The 20,982-nt window shown below is 32.9% G+C and overlaps 1 protein-coding gene across 1 annotated transcript in view; it reads left to right on the plus strand.

Moving 5' to 3' along the window:
* The window catches only part of LOC112639109 (neurotrimin-like), a 216,624-nt gene that overhangs the window by 136,555 nt on the left and 59,087 nt on the right, over positions 1-20,982 (plus strand). Inside the window, exon 2 of the mRNA XM_025412044.1 lies at positions 5,581-5,678. Within this exon, the coding sequence (XP_025267829.1) occupies positions 5,581-5,678 (98 nt within the window). The remainder of the gene's footprint in view (positions 1-5,580; positions 5,679-20,982) is intronic.

The raw sequence follows: 20,982 nt of genomic DNA on the forward strand, positions 1-20,982 counted from the left end.
TAGATAAAGAGTCCCGAATGATTTATATTTGACCAGGGCCAGATTTGGGGGGGGGGGAGTAACAGGGGCTAAAGCCCAGGGGCCTCCACAACACAAATTTTTGGGTAAAATTTCCTATTGAATGGTATACAACACTTACAAGGTCTATGTATATTGCTTGACCTTGTTATTTTACAATAATAAATTATTTAAACAACGTAAAAATTTCTATTTGATTTTGGTTTAAAAATGGTTAGGGGTCTCCACCTCTTAAAATCTAAAGCTTCACACCCTTAAATTCGGCCTTGCAATCATACGATTTTTCTCATTGCGGAGATTGACACGAGTAGGTTGAGACACACGAGTTGAGCAAAGTCTAAGGCAGGAACGTGTTAGCGTGTTCTCGCTCGCTTGGCTGCCATTAACAGAATATTTACCGATGTGTAATTACCGTTCCGAGTGATTCAAGAGGGACGATATGGTCCACCAGACAATTTCATTCTCACTGTCTGCTCTTGATGGTACATGTGTCTACGAACGCTCCACTGACTCGGGTTAGCTTTCCTTGCTGAATTCAATTTCCCTGAGTCCACAAGGACGAATCGCAGGTGCATTGGGTTGCTTCGATCGACAGAGATTGCAGTGAACGAAAGAAAGTTGTCATAAAATTGCTGTTTTCTTTAATCAATACATTATCGCAAGTTTTGACTTATTTTATCATTTTGTGCTCTTTTATTTTTAATATAGACATTTTTTGTGTTCGTTTATATGCTAAATCGGGAAGTATTAAAAAGTGGATGAATTGTCACATATTTGCAAAATCCTCGAATAAATTGTTTCGTCAAATTTTCTTTCTATAAATACTTTACATTATTATTAACAATGTCCTCGATGTTGAAAAATAGTTGGAGAGTTTTCTCTCTCTCTCCCACGTTGCAGAATAGTTTGCGAGCCGTTAAGATAGGCTTAAATTGTTCGGTTTCACGGCTCCATGCCAAACATAGAAGGTCGAAAGTGTATCGATCTACCGATTGTGGCAACGACCGCGAGGTAATCGCGATGAAGTCAATAATCCATGATCCGCTCAGCTTGGGAACAGCTCTATTCCGACGTGTAATTTGGATCGGTGCTTATCTATTGGCGCATACCGTGTTCCTCGTGCTCGTTCTCCTTGCAAACCTCCAATCTTCTTCCGCGACAGCTTCACGCTATGCATAGTGACAATATTTGTATTGACAATATTTGTATCTGATGCTTAAAGCATCAGATTAATTCGGCTTATTATGATTCGTTCTGATTGATTTTCACCGTTTAAAGGATTATGTCTAGAAAAAGTAAAAAAAAAACCGATTTTTATTTTTACATTTTCTTGAAAAATATCATATTGAAAATGTTTTCTAAAAGTTTCAAATTAATCGGATGCAAATTGACGGAGATACAAGTGTATGTTTCATGAAGCGCCAGAATGTATAACTTTGTTTAAACATGATTATAAAGTTTCAGCTTTGATATTTTTTGAGAGTTACCAAGCCAATATATGAAGATTTAAATAAACCAAAAATATATGGGCCCGGAATACATGATTCTGTGTAAATTAAAAAATCTGCATTTTATTTAAACGTAAACTTGACACAAATCTTAAACGCGTTTTTCTCGAAATCATTTTTTCAAAGTCGGTAAGCAAGATATTTCGAAAACTGTTACACCGATTTGCTTGAAATTTTACAGATTTCTTCTACATATAAAAACCTAGTAGATGAACGAAGGAGTTTTTTTAATGAATACCTTTTTTTACTTAATAAAAAATGAGCAATTTTTAAATCGAAAAAGCATATCTTAGTGTCAAATGGTTGTCATTTTGTCCCAAAACAATTTTTCGATTAATCTTTCGTTCATTTACTAGACAATTTCATACATTAATTATAGTTTATTGAATTTTTGATATCAGACGAATCAGCTTCGAATAGCACTGCTCACCGCGCGGCGTTTTTAAAAAAAACAATATCCGGGAGAACCGTTATAACTTTTACATTTTTTAATATTTTATTTAAAAAAAAATACATCCTTAATATTTGTACTTTTGAATAAAAGTTAATTTGTAAAAAAAATATTACACTTTTCAAAAAAAATTCCCAAACATCATACTTTTTTTAGTCTGCTAACTAATTCCTTAATATGTATTCAAAGATAACCGAGAGTTATTTTTATCAGATAATCTTCTCGTTGAAAATGACAACCATTTTTAATGGATTGCGCACATACAGGAGGCTTGTCTTATTACACGCGATGCGTCGTGTAAATAGCTTTGTTTAAATAATCCCTGTCTCCCTGTGAAAAGGAGAGATCATTACGGAGAGATGCAACGGAGAGATGCGACGCGTCACAGGACGAGTATGTTCCCGGCAACGAAAACGCCAGAGCGTAATGATATTCAGAACTTCCCCGCGAGAAGTGGCGCGCTGTCAGGCAACATGAACATCTCGGAATGGATACAGAGACATATTTCGGCGCACACGTGCCGGCATTGCAGTCTGCCGCGTATGGTGTGTCGCGCAAAACGAGACTGTTTCACGTCAGTAAATTCTCGGCAACATGCCGATACAGCAAAATGTCGGGAATGACTCACTTAGGATACGTACGGCATCTCACGTCATCCACTGTATTGAGATTTTTCGAGTCGTTCCGTTTCGATCTTCGTCTGTTTGTTCTTTTGCCGTGTTTCGAGTTTTGTCATATTTCACGTCATGTCAGACACGCATGCGTATTCTATCTCATTTAACAATTTGATAAAGTGTGAATTTAGATTTAAGGATGTATCGGACGGACCGTCTGTCTCAAAAGTTAATCCAAAGTATCAAAAAATTAAAGTTGGGCAGAATACGAATTCTAATTGATCGAAAATTTTTTAAAAATCACGAAATCATACTTCAAAGTATTCCTTAATATAAATAAGTCTTAATTTCCAAGAAAATGTTGCCACGTTTTATTATCAATATTGCATCAAACCGATAATCACAGTTATTTTTTAATAATAATTTCAAAACGAGCAACTAAATCGTTTGAAAACTTTGTGGGAACATTTTTAAATGTGAAGGATATAATATTACAAAATGAAATTTTTATCATTGTTTTTTTATAGTTTGTGAATAATTTATTACCTGTCTCTTGAACGTCTACATAAGATCCTATGTTAAAATCGCAAAATTCAAAAATTAATAACTTTTAAAGGAGCAGGTAAAAAAATTTGAAATAATTCATGACGATTTAGAATGTTATTAAGAATGTTAAATTAAAAATTCACGGCGATCTTGATTGATTGTAATATATCTCCAATACATCCTTAATAGATTTTACTATAAGGATTTGGTTAGTATCTTTTGGTTGGATCTATAAATTTTCTTGTTACATTAATTTCTTTGCTTGCCACTAGGCCACTCTTAACTTAACTCGTATTCAATATTTGCCATGAAATGTATATAAATAACTAGTATTAACATTAAATTCAAAGTATATTTTTTTCTCTTACGAGCAGACTTTTGAGATTAGATAGGAAAAAATTTTAGACGACTTGGTGCTGGTGAGTTTAGTATTATTAATCAGAAAATTTGGTAAATTTAACAGAAAAAAATTAATCGGATTCATCTGGTAATTCCTACAAGAATTCTGGTTCGTCCATTTTCCAACAGACATACTGATTGACTCTACCAGAATTCTAATTAAGATTGTATCGGACAGACCGTCTGTCTCAAAAGTTAATTCAAAATTAAAGTATCAAAAAATTAAAGTTGGGCAGAATACGAATTCTAATTGATCGAAAATTTTTTAAAAATCACGAAATCATACTTCAAAATATTCTTTAATATAAATAGGTCTTAATTTCCAAGAAAATGTTGCCATGTTTTATCATCAATATTGTGTCAAACCGATAATCACAGTTATTTTTTAATAATAATTTCAAAACGAGCGAATAAAACGTTTGAAACGTTCCCGTTTGTGGGAACATTTTTACATGTATGAAGGATATAATATTACAAAATGAAATTTTTATCATTGTTTTTTTAGTTTGTGAATAATTTATTACCTGTCTTTTGAACGTTTACATAAGATCCTATGTTAAAATCGCAATGCAATAATAATGAAATTAACATTAAAGGGCCGACAATACGAGCAAATTAATAAGTTAGAAATAAAAATAAATAAAACAATTAATTATAAGTACATTTAATTAAAAGATCACAAACGTTTCGACTTAACTTAGTCTTCTTCAGTATGATATTTAAACAAAAAACAATATATTAAATTGGTCCGTAATTGGTCGCAAAATACAATTATAAACTAGTCAAAATGTGAAACAATCATCAAAGCGTAGATAAAGAATAATAAGAAGCTCTCAAATACTTCTACGGATCGCATTTATACGTTTCGACGATAGGAAACGGAGTAGCGCAGAGAGACAACTAACGTCCCATTCAAACAATCTTCTTCGTTGAGAAGCGAGAAGTTGTTGATTTGAAATCGGTTATGTCAAGTTGTGTCCGAGTCAATCCATCTCATACTATTAATAGGAATAAATTAGATAAAGAAAATTTATTTTAATCTAATTTATTCCTATTAACAGTATGAGATGGATTGACTCGGACACAACTTGATATAACCGATTTCAAATCAACAACATTTCTCGCTTCCCAACGAAGAAGATTGTTTGAATGGAACGTTAGTTGTCTCCCCGCGTTACTCCGTTTCCTATTGTCGAAACGTATAAATGCGACCCATAGAAGTATTTGAGGGCTTCTTCTTATTCTTTATCTACGCTCTGATGATTGTTTCACATTTTGACTAGTTTATAATTGCGACCAATTACGGACCAACTTAATATATTGTTTTTTGTTTAAATATCATACTGAAGAAGACTGAGTTAAGTCGAAACGTTTGTAATCTTTTAATTAAAGGAACTTATAATTAATTGTTTTATTTATTTTTATTTCTAACTTATTAATTTCGTATTGTCGGCCCTTTAATGTTAATTTGATTATTATTGCATTGCAATACACTAGCCTTCTAATTGTCATTATATCTATTATTTTAAAATCGCAAAATTCAAAAATTAATAACTTTTAAAGGAGCAGATAAAAAAATTTGAAATAATTCATGACGAGAGAGAGAGATTTAGAATGTTATTAAGAATGTTAAATTAAAAATTTACAGCGATCTCATTGATTGTAATATATCTCCAATACATTCTTAATTACATACGAAATTTATTACGTTTTTTGATATCGCGCTGGTCGCGTCACCGAGCGGCAAATTTAACGTTACTAATCTTTTTTACCGAATCCAACGTCACGTTTTTGCCGTGGCAGAAGCGAGGATGTTCTATTTCATTCGAGAACTAATTTAATAAAGTGTTAATTTAACTTTAATTGTAGAAAATTTATTATGTTCTTTGATATCGCGGGTAGTCACAGCAAATTTAATATTACTGATTACGATAATCTTGCGTCATCCTTACACATGCAATTTAATAGCGTTGAACCGTAGTCGGTTGATATAACGAAATGTTGTTAAATGGGTCACTTAGCATTTAATGTCGTCCTGTTTCAGAGGGACCGAGCTTCAGCGCGCCAATAACAAACGTGACGATCCCAGTGGGAAGAGAAGCTATCCTCTCCTGCGTCGTGGCGAACCTTTCTACGTACAAGGTAAGCTGCCAAGCGCACGACATCTTTAATCTTGCATCGTGCCGATTCCGCTACGCTTTGCTTACAAGGAGGAGTGCAAATGATGTCGGGAATATTCCTCCCGTAAAAATGTGCGAACGATATCAATGCGAAATATTTATGTACGAATTCAAAGACGATTCTCACACGTCTCACGAGTAATTTGCATATCCAATTAAAAGAAAAAGGCCTCGATAAAAAATCAATAGCGCCCCGTCAAAAAAAAAAAAAAAAAAAAGTTGAATAGGACGAAGTGAAAACGGACAGTTTGCAACTATCGCGGTGTAAAATCCAGTGCAAAGTTCGCCGAGACAAAAAAAATGGAAAATCGTTATATGCGCTGATAAACAAAGTTTAATTTAACTGCCAGTTACAACGGGCATCCGTGGACTTCATTGCTGTGAATGTATTCCTCAGCACGCTGCAGAAACGTGAATCTGCACGAATGGATTTCATGATGTGGCAAACATCGTTCACCGTGAGTCCGCAAAGTCTGATGAATTTAAGTTCATTCATCATGCGATAAAAATTTATCCTCGTCGCGATACGTGAAGTTATATATCATCTGACATACGCGATTATATCGTACGCTCGAAATAGAAAAAGATTGCAATGCAAATTGAGGTGGAGGAACTTTTCAAAAGAAATTCTCAAACGTTTTTATTATATTCGACTCTCTAAAAGCGAATCAGTGTATTATCACTGAAAAACAGTAAATAGTCACTGATTACAGCAGTTATAAGTACAGCACTGTAAATCAGTGATATTTTATTGAAAGAATCAGTTAATAATTTTGACTGTTTCAATCAGTAATATTTCTCAATATCAGTAATTCCTTTCGTTATTGTCAGTAATATTAAATTATAATTCATCCCTCTATCTATTTCATATAAAATTAAAAATTTTATTTATATTTACTAAATATTTATTATATTAAAAATTTTATTTTATTTATATTACATGCATATTGAACTTGTTATTTTAAATAAATAACGAATAAATAATTTTCATTAAGTCGCCAGACATTTATTTGTCCGACTTATAAATATCAATTTAATATCTGAAGCCTCTCTATTGAGATTGTATCAGAAATTAAATCGAAGTAATACTTCTAATTTTAAATGTCGCTCTTTGCAAACTTTAGATAATTCTTATAACTAAAATTAAATACGAAAGAGATAGCGATTATAACGATAAATAAACGAACTAGCGATTACTGGTTTTACAGTAAAATTTATTGATTCTACAGTGAATTTTATTTTAACTGACCATAATCAGTGAGATATAAGATAAAATAACAAAAAAATAAGCGTTTCCACTGAAAATACTCACTGATTCTCAGTGAAATCTTAGCTTACTGTTTAAATTAATGATATTTTCACCGATTCACCTTTAGAGAGAAGATATTACTTCTCCATGTTATTCGATTTTATTCTACGAATGTCTCGGAAATACTTCTACGCGCAAATTGTGTACGTAATGTCCCTGGTATAAATAATTGGCCAAGGAATCCTCAAGCGAGAGAGGTGTGGATACATTTTCAGTTCTGATGCACTTGCTGCATTTCGAGATATTTCGTTGTATCTTATACATTCTCCGCTTGTTACTTTTTCGTTAGTTTTGTCTTTCTGGAAAATATATTGCCAGAATTCCATTCTTACTTAGAATTTTTTCGGGAACGTCAAATAATGCGAGTTTCACCATTACGTGAAAAACATTCGCTGAATTCCTGCGATGTTCACATTCTCAAGACGCTACGAATTCTCAACGGTGGATCACATATTTCGCGATCCAGCGGCGCAGTTTTGGAAAACCTCTGCAGCCAGTGTGGCGAGAGTATTGCGTTCTACAAGGTGATACGGGCACGATATTAAACGCTAGTAAAATGCTACGTGTTATACATGTGTATATTTTAGAAAGATATAAATGATTTAATCAACGCAACGCGTCATCCATTCATAATTCACATAAAATTTGATGCTATTTTTTGATGCATTTTAATACAAGTCGGATACCGATTCTACGAGATATTCTTTGTACAAGATAAAAAAAAGAAAAAAAAAAACTTAATAAGAAAATTTAATAAGTAGTGTTTATGTGAATAATTATGTATAGGGTGAAAATATTTAAATAACGATTTGTTTGACAGACTTAGAACAGAGGCTTAGCTTAAGTACGTCAGGTTAAGCCAAGGATATTATGCAATTACGGCCTGCAAAGGACGAAAAGCGTTCATATCGCGCTCCCACGCTTCCTTCGTAGCTTATCTAACACTATAATGCCCGGAATAGCGTTTTAATCTCAAAATATATTATTCGAAAATTAAAGGGGTCCGTCCAGGCGAGACGCTAAGAGAGCTTGAAGATCGTTGGAAGGAAATCCGCTGTAATTATACGTGTTTATTTCGCAATTAACGGAAGCGTAATTATATTTTATTTATTCCATCATTTCATAAAAATATAAATATATATTATATAATATGCAAAATTATACGATAAATAAATTATGTGTAATTTACAGAGTGTTCATTTTAAAACTTTTCACCGTTTATTTCATGATTGACTATTTTTTGCGAAAAATGTCAAAAGATGTCAATTTTATTTTCTAGGAGGACTTCAAATGCAATGAAATTTCTTTATTCCTTTCATGGGGATAGTTATCTCTTCAAAAATCTGAAATGATAATAGGAGTCAAGTACTATATTTTAATTTTAAATGTCTTTTGATTCTCTGTGAAACTTTTTTTAAGTGAATACTTTTTGAGAAATCGTACTTGAAAGTTTTAGATGTCAAAAAAGTTTTACATACAAAGATACAACTTCCATTGTTTATGAAACATCAGTGGAAAATGTAATGTACTTAAATGTCCTCGAAAACAAAATTGACATTTCTTTAGCTTTTTTCACAAAAAATAGTCAATCATGAAATAAATGGCTGGAAAGTTTTAAAATGAACACCCGTATATGACGCTTTATTTCTAACTTCATTTATCAGTGTCATCTTTTTCGATTGCTTTTAAGGAGATCCCTTATTGAACGGCGAACTATTACACGATTACAGCCCTCATGTAATCCTCATCCCGTATTTTTCTCTATCACGTTATTTATAAAGAAGATGCACTGCTCTTTCTACTTTACTTTACCAACATTTCAGGTACATACGGACCGAAATTTTTGAGCATATGCTATTTATTAATTCGACCACCAACCTCATTTTTCACAAAAGTCCTGAATCATTTTTTTCCAAGATTAAATAATTAATCAGATTTAAGTATTAAAAAGATTTCTGAAAAGATGAATTGTTTAAAAAGTAACATAAAACAGTTTATTCTTTTGCTTACTCAAATCTTCATATGTTGATAACGAGGAAGTTTGTCTTTTTATTGGCGCGACTTTACTCATTAATTACTGCTTTATTAAGCATTATGGAAAAAAACTGCTTTATTAAGCATTATGGAAATGGTTCAGGATTTTCCGACTCGCTTTATTAATCAGGAATAACGCTATTTGCTCAGTGGGAAATTTTTGGGAAGATACATCCTGTATAATCGGCTTCCCTGTGTCCGTTTGCATCTATACTTCAACCATAGAAAAGAATTTTTAATTCTATGTATACAATAAAAAATGGCGCATGTTTAAAAATTACAGTGTTTTGTCGATAAAATAGATAGATTGAGGGATCCCTTTAAAAAACGTTTATGCACATAAAAATATACTAAATCCTTTTTAATTCGTTTTCTTTTCAATCGGAAATTTGAAGGCGAACTAATGATTGTTAAACATATTAAGGATGATTAAAACATTCACGCGTAGATTCGCCGCATTTCAAGATGCGTTTAACCATCAAATTCTCGCGAATCTGCCTTAAACTTACCTATAGAGTAACTCCATTCACGAACTATAATTCGACAACAGAGCGGAGTCTTAAATGGGTAGTACCCGGTGAAGATTTGCGGCGTCTTAAATGACACTAAGCGGCGAAAGTTTACTTGCGAACGCGCGTTTCTCTATCACCATAAGATCGGCCAGCATTCTCTTTCGAGATAAAATGAGAGGCGTATCTTATCTGATAAAGGTAAAATTTATTTGAAAAAATGTGCATGATATTTTTCATTAAGCGAAATCACTCTCTTTTTTAAATTTAAAATAAAAGAAACACATGAACTCGTTATCTCAGTTCTGATAGAACAAGCTTGCATTGAAGCAAAATAAATCGGAATCTGGGAATAATAACGAATGAAAGAAAAATTACCTCAGTGTTGTAAACGAGAAATAAAATTGACAAAATTCTAATTATAATCATGTCTTCGCCGAATTATGTTGATATGCAAATCTCGCGACAGTTAGTATGCAATATGTTATTGTCAAAGGAACTAGCATCTGTTTATTAAGGATGTATTGGAGATATATTACAATCAATGAGATCGCCGTGAATTTTTAATTTAACATTCTTAATAACATTCTAAATCGTCATGAATTATTTCAAATTTTTTTACTTGCTCCTTTAAAAGTTATTAATTTTTGAATTTTGCGATTTTAACATAGGATCTTATGTAAACGTTCAAGAGACAGGTAATAAATTATTCACAAACTATAAAAAAACAATGATGAAAATTTCATTTTGTAATATTATATTCTTCATACATGTAAAAATGTTCCCACAAAGTTTTCAAACGATTTACTTGTCGTTTTGAAATTATTATTAAAAAATAACTGTGATTATCGGTTTGACGCAATATTAATGATAAAACGTGGCAACATTTTCTAGGAAATTAAGATTTATTTATATTAAAGAATACTTTGAAATATGATTTCGTGATTTTTAAAAAATTTTCGATCTATTAGAATTCGTATTCTGCCTAACTTTAATTTTTTGATATTTTGGATTAACTTTTGAGACAGACAGTCCGTCCAATGCTAATTATAGAATACTCTCTAATATTGAAATAATTATAGAATGCTTTCTAACATTGAAATAATTAGATGAAAATGCTCACTAATATTGATAATAATTAGATTGTGATAAATTGAATCTCGTTTGACTTTGTCATCCGTTCGGTACTCAGTTTTGACGAATTACGAAATATGTTAGAAAATCATCTCCCAAATGCATATCGAGTCGACGAAGAATGGAAGATCGATTACTTTTATTTTCGAGAGAGACGCGTCAGTCACAATGACAATTGATAGACTAAAAGACTGAGACGACCATCTGTCGGACTCGCTGCTCCCGACACTTGTTTATAGACAAAATACACATATTCGGGATAGAGAAAAAATGTGAAAATACGAAGCAGTCATGACCGGTAGTCATGGAATAACTTGTGATGCGAATTGAGCTGCGATTTCTAAATTTACACAAAAAATAGTTTAATATATGTATAAATGAAAATATAAAGAAAGTGTCAAAAATTATATATATTGTTCGATTCTACAGGGTGTTTCTTAATAAGTGCGAAAAATTTTAGGAGATGATTCTTGTCGAAAATTAAGGGAGGTTTTTCATATAAACGTTAAAAAGTTCCAATAAAAAATTGAATAGGGGTTGCTAATTTCATCCCCTTATAACAATACGGGAGGCTGAAAAAAATATGAATAAATAACCTTTTTGCTACTAAAAAATATCGATTTCGTGATTTTTAAACAATTTTCGCTCAATTAGAATTCGTATTCTGTCCAACTTTAATCTTTTGATACTTTGGATTAACTTTTGAGACAGACGGTCCGTCCGATACATCCTTAACAACAGCGCCGTAAGAAAAATATATTGCAATATGTAAAGACGACGTCACATCACTTTAATATAACGCCCTAATATAATTTTGCGTCACGTATTACGCTGGCCGGCTAAATTTCGCCACAAACAAGTTCGCTTATGCTTGCGCGAGAGGCTTGTTCGCATCGCGGAGGCAGTTATGAGTAAGTGGCGAGCAGTAGGAGGAGGTGAGGTAGGTCGACCCTGTGTGATGTAGGGTCCTCTGCGTGTTGGTACACGTGAATGTTAATCAGAATGGGATTTACATATGAGGCTCGTATTACCTGGTAGTCAGGGCAGATGCACCGGGAGGAGAAGATAACGGCCTCCAGAGAGAATGGCACAAGGGGGGGGGGGAGGAGGTTTGGGAGGCAGGAGGGAGACATACGGTGTGTGCGGGCCACAAGAGTCACACCCTACAGCCTATCTGTAATAACGTGCCACGTAAGACATAATTATATATCACCTCAGGATTATTGCCGCATTTACACTCCGTCGTGCTAACAATGAGGATTCGACAATGTTGGCCCTCGTATTACTGCTCGTAGGATGTATCCATCGTCATTTTGCGTCCGACTGCGAGCAAGGGACGGGGAATTAACGAAAGCTGTGTTTCGACGGCGTTTTGCGCGACGACAGATATAATTGTGCAATCGCGCCGATCACGTAAAACGCTTGTTACGATCATTATTACCTTATACGCGTGTTATATAAGCGGTATTTTGCGCGAAAACGACGAAAACGCGATGTCATTCTGATGAAAAATTGTCTTCTGATTACGTTTTAATCGAACTTCTGAATTATTGATTGGAGTTTCATGCAAATTCGAAGACCCATAATGGTAGCCATCAAGCGGTTAATCACATTTTGCACGGGATCGATACTTGCCGACTATTATTCGCCGCTCTTGCTGTATTATCGCGGCCACGACTAATTTCCCTAGAACGATATGAGAAGCAAGATGTGTGCGCGAAAGAGAAAAAACGCGCGATTATATTGGCCAAGATAATGTTTAAGTAATGTGCGATCTCTACGAAGTAAGGACTTTACCCATGTCGTCCGATATCATTTGTCTTAGCTATCAGGTTCTATTGTCTACTTGCATATCATCTGTACAATATTGCATCGCTGATGCTCGTCGCGACATTGATCAAGCTTTATACGTAATTTTCTCACAAAGATACGCGCAGTGATGGGTAAGATACATTAAAAATGTATCTCAATACAGATACAGATACATGTAAAAAAATGTATCTAGATATAGATATAGATACTCAAATTAAAATGTATATAGATACAGATACTCAGATACTTTAAAAGTATCTCAGATACAAATAAGATACTTATAAATAATATTTTATCGTAATATGCACAAAAAACTACTCAATATATCTTTTATTTTTTTAATTTTATATTTTGTTTACATTTCTATGATTTTTTTTATACAAGCCGCAGTGAGAATGACTCGAGCAAATTATTTGAATTAATGTCGTAGTCGATAGCGAGGTATTTTTGGTTTTTATCAAATGTGTAATTTCCCTTCTATTTAAAATTCTAAACACAAACTTGAAAACAAGACAAAGAGATAGTAAAGAATTTAAGTGTAAATTATTACGGATACAGATGAAACAATGTAAAAAGAATTTACATTTCTTTGCATTACATTTCTGCTTTATTGCTTTAAAAGATCAAGAATCAAGATCACATAGAAACAACGGACATTTTTGCTTTATTTATTAGTATTAGTCTTACACATCAAAAATGCTTCAAAAATATCGTCACTTCTATTTCGCAGCGGTATTAAAATTTGACCACCAGTACTAAATAATCGCTCAACTGATGCTGATGATGGTATAATTGTATTAAACTTTAAAAACAAGTGTTTTACATTAGGAAAACGTGTTATTGATATAATATCTTTTTGTTTATCGGATAGAGTAAGAAAGCACCTCCATACTGATAGCACTATCCGTTGTTGTTTCTATGTGATCTTGATCTTTTAAAAATTTAAAGAATTGACGCAAATTTATATTAATTTATATTAATTTATATTTAATTTATATAAATTTATATAAATTTATATAAATTTATATTAATTTATATTTATATTAATTTTTTTGTGGCGCCATCAACGACAGTAAAAATTATAGGCAGATAAAAAAGAACATACTTATTTCCATTATACAGACAAAAATACATGAAAATGTATCTAAAAATAGTTTTATATCTAGATACAGATGCAGATACTTAAATTTGAATATATCTCAGATACAGGGAAGATACACAAAATGTATCTAGATACATGTATCTAGATATTATCCAACACTGGATACGCGAGCTCCAATTTCCAGCTAATTTCTAATTAACGGAGAAAAATTTTTCCATCTCATCGCCTGTCATTTATCGGGGATCACCGTAATCGCTCGAAAAGCCATGTGCACTCGTCGAGAATTTCGAAGGAGAATTTCAGGGACTGAGGTACAATAGTCACGGCTGCCCAATATTATTACCATTGTCTGCATATTGTCACGCTTCCAGTCTCACTCGCCTAAAGCTTGCGTACCTCTCGAGCACACGCTCGTTTTCTCACAATCACTACGACGCAGCTCAACCCTTTACAGCCTGAAGGGAGACTTTAAAGTGCTGCTTCTGACATCTGCAGTATATATTGCATGATACAGCTCATGACATTTCTATTGCATCTCTCGTCAATAAATATAGACTCTCTCGAATCCTCCTATAAATATCGTTAATGGCTTCCGTCAAAGGATCGATAACTTTTTTTCGTTGAAACGATTTACTTCAGGTGATAATGCAATCTTTACAACCTCGTTAGAGAAATCACGCTTCTTCCCGGCACTTGTTGAAAAACAGGAGCGAAACTCGTAAGATCGCCAAATAAACGAAACGACTTAACTTCGTGTTTCGGAAAGTATTTCGGACAACCGTGAAAAGGAAACATTTTCCATTTGATCGAATGCGTCCGTGTGCGATCCCACGTGGCCACTTGCTTTTGGATTACATTCGTATCCGTCTCGTAATCCCTTGGAGGACAGCGTCCGTATCGTGCGATCCCGGCGAAAGTGCAGAGAAGGCATCCGTTCGGTTAAACCCGCGAACCCATTTTCATGGCCCTCTTAAAATTGGACGAGCTTACTCGAGGTGGTTACTTACCGTCGTCGCATCAGGATCGAGGACCAAGTAAGTTTATGTGTGGAACACTCGGTCGCGCCAGCCTGTTATCGGAATCTTGGAAGCGAACTTCGACCACGACGTACATCCATACATACATGCATATATATATATACAGGGTGTCCCATTTTAATGTACCACCCCAAATAACTTTCTTATTTTTAATTTTAGAAAAAGATGTTTCAGACAAAAGTTGTATGGTTTCTAGGGGGACATAAGATGGTGCCATTAATTTGATCTTCAAGAGTCACCTGAAAGTTACGTGGAGGTCATTTTGAATTTCTTAAATGGAACACCTTATATATTTTTGCATATTCTTGTAGCTCTCGAGAGCTTTTCAAAACACTATAAATAAACATTTTTTTATGAAGTACTTTTCGAATTATGAGGCTTCAAAGAAATCATTTCTTAATTTTACATAAATCATAAAATATCTTGTAAAATATTTTTCGATTATCTTACCTTAATACTTTCATGTACAAAATAATAAGAGGAATCAATTGATGTAAAGGAAAAACATAGTTATTTTTAAGAAAAAATATGTAATTGTTAATTGCAAATTAGATATTTTTTTTTAAAAACAACTATGTGTTTTCTTTACACCAATTGATTTCTTTCATTATTTTATACATAAAAGTATTAAGGTAAGATAATCGAAAAAGAAATATTTTACAAGATATTTTATGGTTTATATAAAATTAAGAAATGATTTCAAGCCTCATAACTCAAAAAGTACTTGATGAAAAAATGTTTATTTATAGTGTTTTGGAAAGCTCTCGAAATAAGCTACAAGAATATGCAAAAATATATAGGGTGTTTCATTTAAGAAATTCAAAATGACCTTCACATAACCTTCAGATGACTCTTCAAGGTCAAACTAATGGCACCATCTTACGTCCCCCTAGAAACCATACAACTTTTGTTTGAAACATCTTTTTCTAAAATTAAAAATAAGAAAGTTATTTGGGGTGGGACATTAAAATGGGACACCCTGTATACTGACATCTCGGAAAATTACGTTAAAGAAACGAGTCTGTTAAAGTATTCATCACGTATAATGAACGAGCGCCACTAATTTAACCACTCGCTGGAAGACACGTGTGTGTGTGTGTGTGTGTGTGTGTGTGTGTGTGTGTGTGTGTGTGTGTGTGTGTGTACACGTGTGTGCGTGTGTGTGTATTCGAGTGGCGTGTGCGCGTAATGTGAAATATTGATTCTTCTTGGTCGATTCGCGTGTCCAACTTTATTACGATCAGAAACGGAGAGAGATACTTGTTACTCTGCTCTTTTGGGTTCATTTTTTCGTTCATCACGAATCTCTGTCTAACATACCACACGTAATTCATCGGTTCTGATAAATGATAAGGTCAGTACGTGGAGTACAATCATATATTTTACCGCGAGGGATTGCTAGATCCGTTTTTAATCGTCTGTTATATTTTTTTCTTATAAAGCATAAAAAAGTTCGAGCTTTAATCTTCTCAACAGATGCTCTGACACGCAAAAATATCGCTATTTTAAAAGCGATGCTTTTCTAGTCTAATTAATTTCTCGCAAGATACATAAATTCAGACAGATCGGATGTGCAACACTTTTATTTCGATATAAACTTACGAATGAAAAGTAGGTCGATGAAAACATTACTCTCAATCTATCATCTTTTTTATGATGCATACATGTCCGATACGTGACAGTGCTCTCGCATGAATGAATCAATACAGATATTCGTCTTCATTCATTTGGCTTTGGGTAAATATTAAAGCTTGCTGTTCAAATTTAGACGTGTATATGCGTAATTGTCAAGATTAAATAGAGAATTAAAATAAATAAATGTATAAATAAATAAAAATAAATAAATGTAAAATTTCGCAGACATATCGGTAAACAATTTTAATAATAATATTAAATAAAATGATTGTATGAAATTATATATATCTATGTATTATAACTATTATAATAATTATTTTATCATATTAATAATGTGTGGTTATGATTATAAAATTTATACATAATATATAATTTTTTGTTAGTAAATGTTTATATACTTATAAAATATTATGTCGTGATAGAAATACAGATTTAAATTGCAATATATATATACATATTCTTACAATGTTTTTTCGTTTAACGAGACATAATTAGCTTAATTGATCTCATGTTGTATATATCGATAGGAAAATAAAATATCAATTCATTTGTTTGCACGTTATTTCAATAGTACCATATCGATATAGTCATTATATTGTTGAGTTTGTTGTTTAACTTGATAAAAATAATGAAAATTCACACTTACAGCGATACATTTGATTGCCGGCGATTCAATTGTTTTTTATATAATACACGTGTATCGAATGGAATTATAAAAATAATCCGACAGAAATGCATGCTGATGCTCATGTACACGTGATAATTTGACGTTTATATTCTTCCATTATCTCGAAAATAAATACGCGCGAAAGTTACCCACACTGGATGCGAAACACCGAATAAAAATAACGAAAACATATTATTGACGATGTCATTTTTTTTCGCGAATCTCTGTAATTAGCGTGAGCTAAATCTGTTGTTAGTGATAAAAAGTTTCTCTATAGGTATACACAAACGCTGGAGAAAGTAACGAGCGATCTAGAGTAGCGTGTTAATGCAGCGACTTTTTTCACTTACAATTTGACCTTAATCGTTAAGGTTAATTGTTTCTGGCACAAGGTTGAAGATAAAAATGGTTTCTCGGATAACTTGAGTTAACTTGAACTTTATTGTTATCGTCCCGACCTCTCTTCGACGGAGCTGTTGGCAGAGTCGACATACTTGAGTTTCATTGCGCCAAGATCATACAATACCACGGGAGAGACTGCGTTATATTCCAGAAGAGACGATATATTACAAATCGTGAATATTTGCAAATCTCATAATCAGATTTTATCGCTTTCAGCGGGTCTCGCTTATAATTACAAAGGAATTAGAGTGTCTTGTGTGCAGAGTGATTTATTGGCGATCGATTTTATCTTAATCAGTGGCTTGCGAGACAAGATATACGATCGAAGCCGAGCGTTGTGCAAATAATTATAGCCAATATACGGGCGATCAACGGTGTCTAATATTTGCGATAGATTTACCTCACTGGCTACTAGTTACACATTGAACGTCAGGAACGATTGTCAATTGCTCTCACGTCACGGATATTTGCTCGTGAATAATTAATGAGATTCCCTTTCGAGCAGGGCGCGTGCACGGATTTAGATATTTCAAGATAACGTGGCTTGACAAATTACTGTGTGCTTCGTTCGGCCAATTTTTCTTCTCATCTATTAGAGCATTTGGAATCTATCGATTTTCTTTTTTATATCATGTACCAATTTTGAAGCGTTACATGAAAGATATGTACAGAAGAAAGATGTATATTTGAAAAGTCTCAAGAATCTCGAATTTAAAAATCGCTACCTTTTCGCGTGTCACACGTACAGTAAACGCCAATAATGCCTTAACATGTGAAGTTGGTCACATTCGGGACTAATAATAACTAGACACATCATATTAAGCATATTCATGCATCATGACTGTACTGAGAAAAAAATCTGGTTGCATTAATTAGAATTCTGGTAGATTCAATAAGTATGTTTGTTGGAAAATGGACGAATCAGAATTCTTGTAGGAATTATCGGATGAATCTGATTATTTTCTTCCTGTTAAATTTACCAAATTTTCTGATTAATAATAGTAAACTCACTAGCATCAAGTTGTCTAAAATTATTTCCATCTAATTTTCAAAAGTCTGTTTAAATATTCTGAATTCCAACAAGATTATTGGATAAATTCAATCCAGATTATTGAATAAATTATTTTAAATTCAGTTTGTTAGAAATTAAATTGATAAACAGTGATGCAAGAAGAAGATGCAGCTCAAACAGACACAATCAGAGAACTAGCGTCCTCTTTCTGGCACTACTGCTCGTAAGAGAAAAAAAATATACTTTGGATTTAATGTTAATACTAGTTCTTTATATACATTTCATGGCAAATATTGAATACGAGTTAAATTAAGAGTGACTCGCCTAACGTCAAGCAAAGAAATTAATGTAACAAGAAATTTTATAGATCCAATCAGAAAATACTAACCAAATCCTTATAGTAAAATCTATGAAACGTTCTAGATATAAAAAATCGAGTCTTATCATGATAATTCGAAAACTAGAAATTCTTGTTTGATTTAACCAAAATGCCTTCAATCATATACGTCTTGTTGGTACAATCAAACGATTTTTCTCAGTGTGTTAATTCGAAAAGGAATCGACAACATTATTTGGCAATTGTTCACACACATCTGTTTAACAGTTTTAAATGAAATTTTTAAAAGATTGTAGGCATAATTTTAAAACAAATATTATCCTTTTCTAACTAAGAGTCAGAATAGATAAACTAAGAATCTTGATCTGATGCGTTTAATTATTACTAGCTTGTGAATATGACAAATTTTAGTTACTACAGTAAGCGCCAATTACGTCTTATGAAATACATGAAATTGGTCGTATTCGCACTAAGAAAAATCATTTGATTGTACCAACAAGACGTATATGATTGAAGGCATTTTGGTTAAATCAAACAAGAATTTCTAGTTTTCGTGATAAGACTAGATTTTTTATAACTAGAACGTTTAATAGATTTTACTATAAGGATTTTATTATAAGGATTTTACTATAAAGATTAGGTATTTTCTGATTGGATCTATAAAATTTCTTGTTACATTAATTTTGTTGCTTACCGCTTTTAACTTAACTCGTATTCAATATTTGCCATGAAATGTATATAAAGAATTCGTATTAACATAAAATCCAAAGTATATTTTTTTTTCTCTTACAAGCAGTAGTGCCAGAAAGAGGATGCTCTCTGATTGCGTGTGTTTGAGCTGCATCCTCTTCTTGCATCACTGTTTATCAGTTTAATTTCTAACAAACTAAATTTAAAATAATTTATTCAATAATCTGGATTGAATTTAATCCAATAATCTTGTTGGAATTCAGAATATTAAACAGACTTTTGAGATGGAAAAAATTTTAGACAATTTGGTGCTAGTGAGTTTAGTATTATTAACCAAAAAATTTGGTAAATTTAACAGGAAGAAATTAATCAGATTCATCTGATAATTCTAGTTCGTCCATTTTCCAACAGACAAACTGGTTGAATCTACCAGAATTCTAATTAATGCAATCAGATTTCTTTCTCAATGCGGGATTAATAATGACTAGTTATTGGTCTCGAATGCGATCAATTTCATATGTTAAGATATTATTGGCGCTTACTGTACATGTAACACGCGAGAAGGTAGCGATTTTTGAATTCGAGATTCTTGAGATTTTTCAAGTTCTTGCAGTAGTTTTAAATACGTTTATACCCCACGGAACTGTTTATTTTCAATGGCGTAGTAAAATTTTTTTCGTCCTTAACTACTTACCAACTCGGAGTAATTATCTGACATCGTGCCGTACGTAGTTATCCCTAGATAAACGTTAAAGCGTGTTGCTTAAGAGCAGGAATTTCCAACACTTCCCATGATACTCAAGAAGATGTTACATGCGTACGAAGCACTTCGGCCGACCATTTTGTTAGTTTCCTTCATGGTTGCCTCGAATTAAACTGAAAGCACGGCTTCAGTATGATGCTTACGACTGGTCGAAGTGCAATTTAAGCTGGGAAGAAACTTAAACTTTAAGGAACGGGCAACGCAACTGGTAAGAGTCTTATGCTCTTTGCGAGTGCTAAGCATACACTGCAGAAAGATAGATCGTTTTAGAGAAGTTGCTACATATATTAAGAATCGATCTCTAATATATATTAATATGCGTTTTCGAATCGTATTTTCAAATATCTCGTTAAGAAATCTATTAAAGTTTAAACCGCAATCATGCAATTAATATAAAGTAAATTTTTTTATCCTTTTTATTAAAAAGACATTAATACTCATTACAAAATTTTAGGGACAGTGAAAGAATTTTTCACAATTTCTCTGGAAATATACTTTTCGAAATCTTTTAAATTTAAGTGTCAGCATCATAATTGGCAAAAATGTAATCGGTTTCAATTTTATCCTATCTGTTCGTTTCGCGTAATGAAGTCGACCATGATGAAAATCGTTTTCTTTCCTATGGGAACATTTAAGCATCCGAGAAGGATGCTATATATTAAGAAAGAAAATGAAAGGAACTAGATTGCGTCATTCTTTTCGTAGATTGATTCGATGTGACGTAATATTACCTAGCTGGCGGATATCATTTAAGTGACCATTAAAGCCGGAAGTAAACCTCTCGTGCAAGATTTACGCAATCGATGAAAAAAAACTTGTTTGA

This window comes from Camponotus floridanus, unplaced genomic scaffold (genome assembly GCF_003227725.1).
Source record: "Camponotus floridanus strain SB8 unplaced genomic scaffold, Cflo_v7.5 scaffold47, whole genome shotgun sequence".
Taxonomy (NCBI): Eukaryota; Metazoa; Arthropoda; class Insecta; order Hymenoptera; family Formicidae; genus Camponotus; species Camponotus floridanus.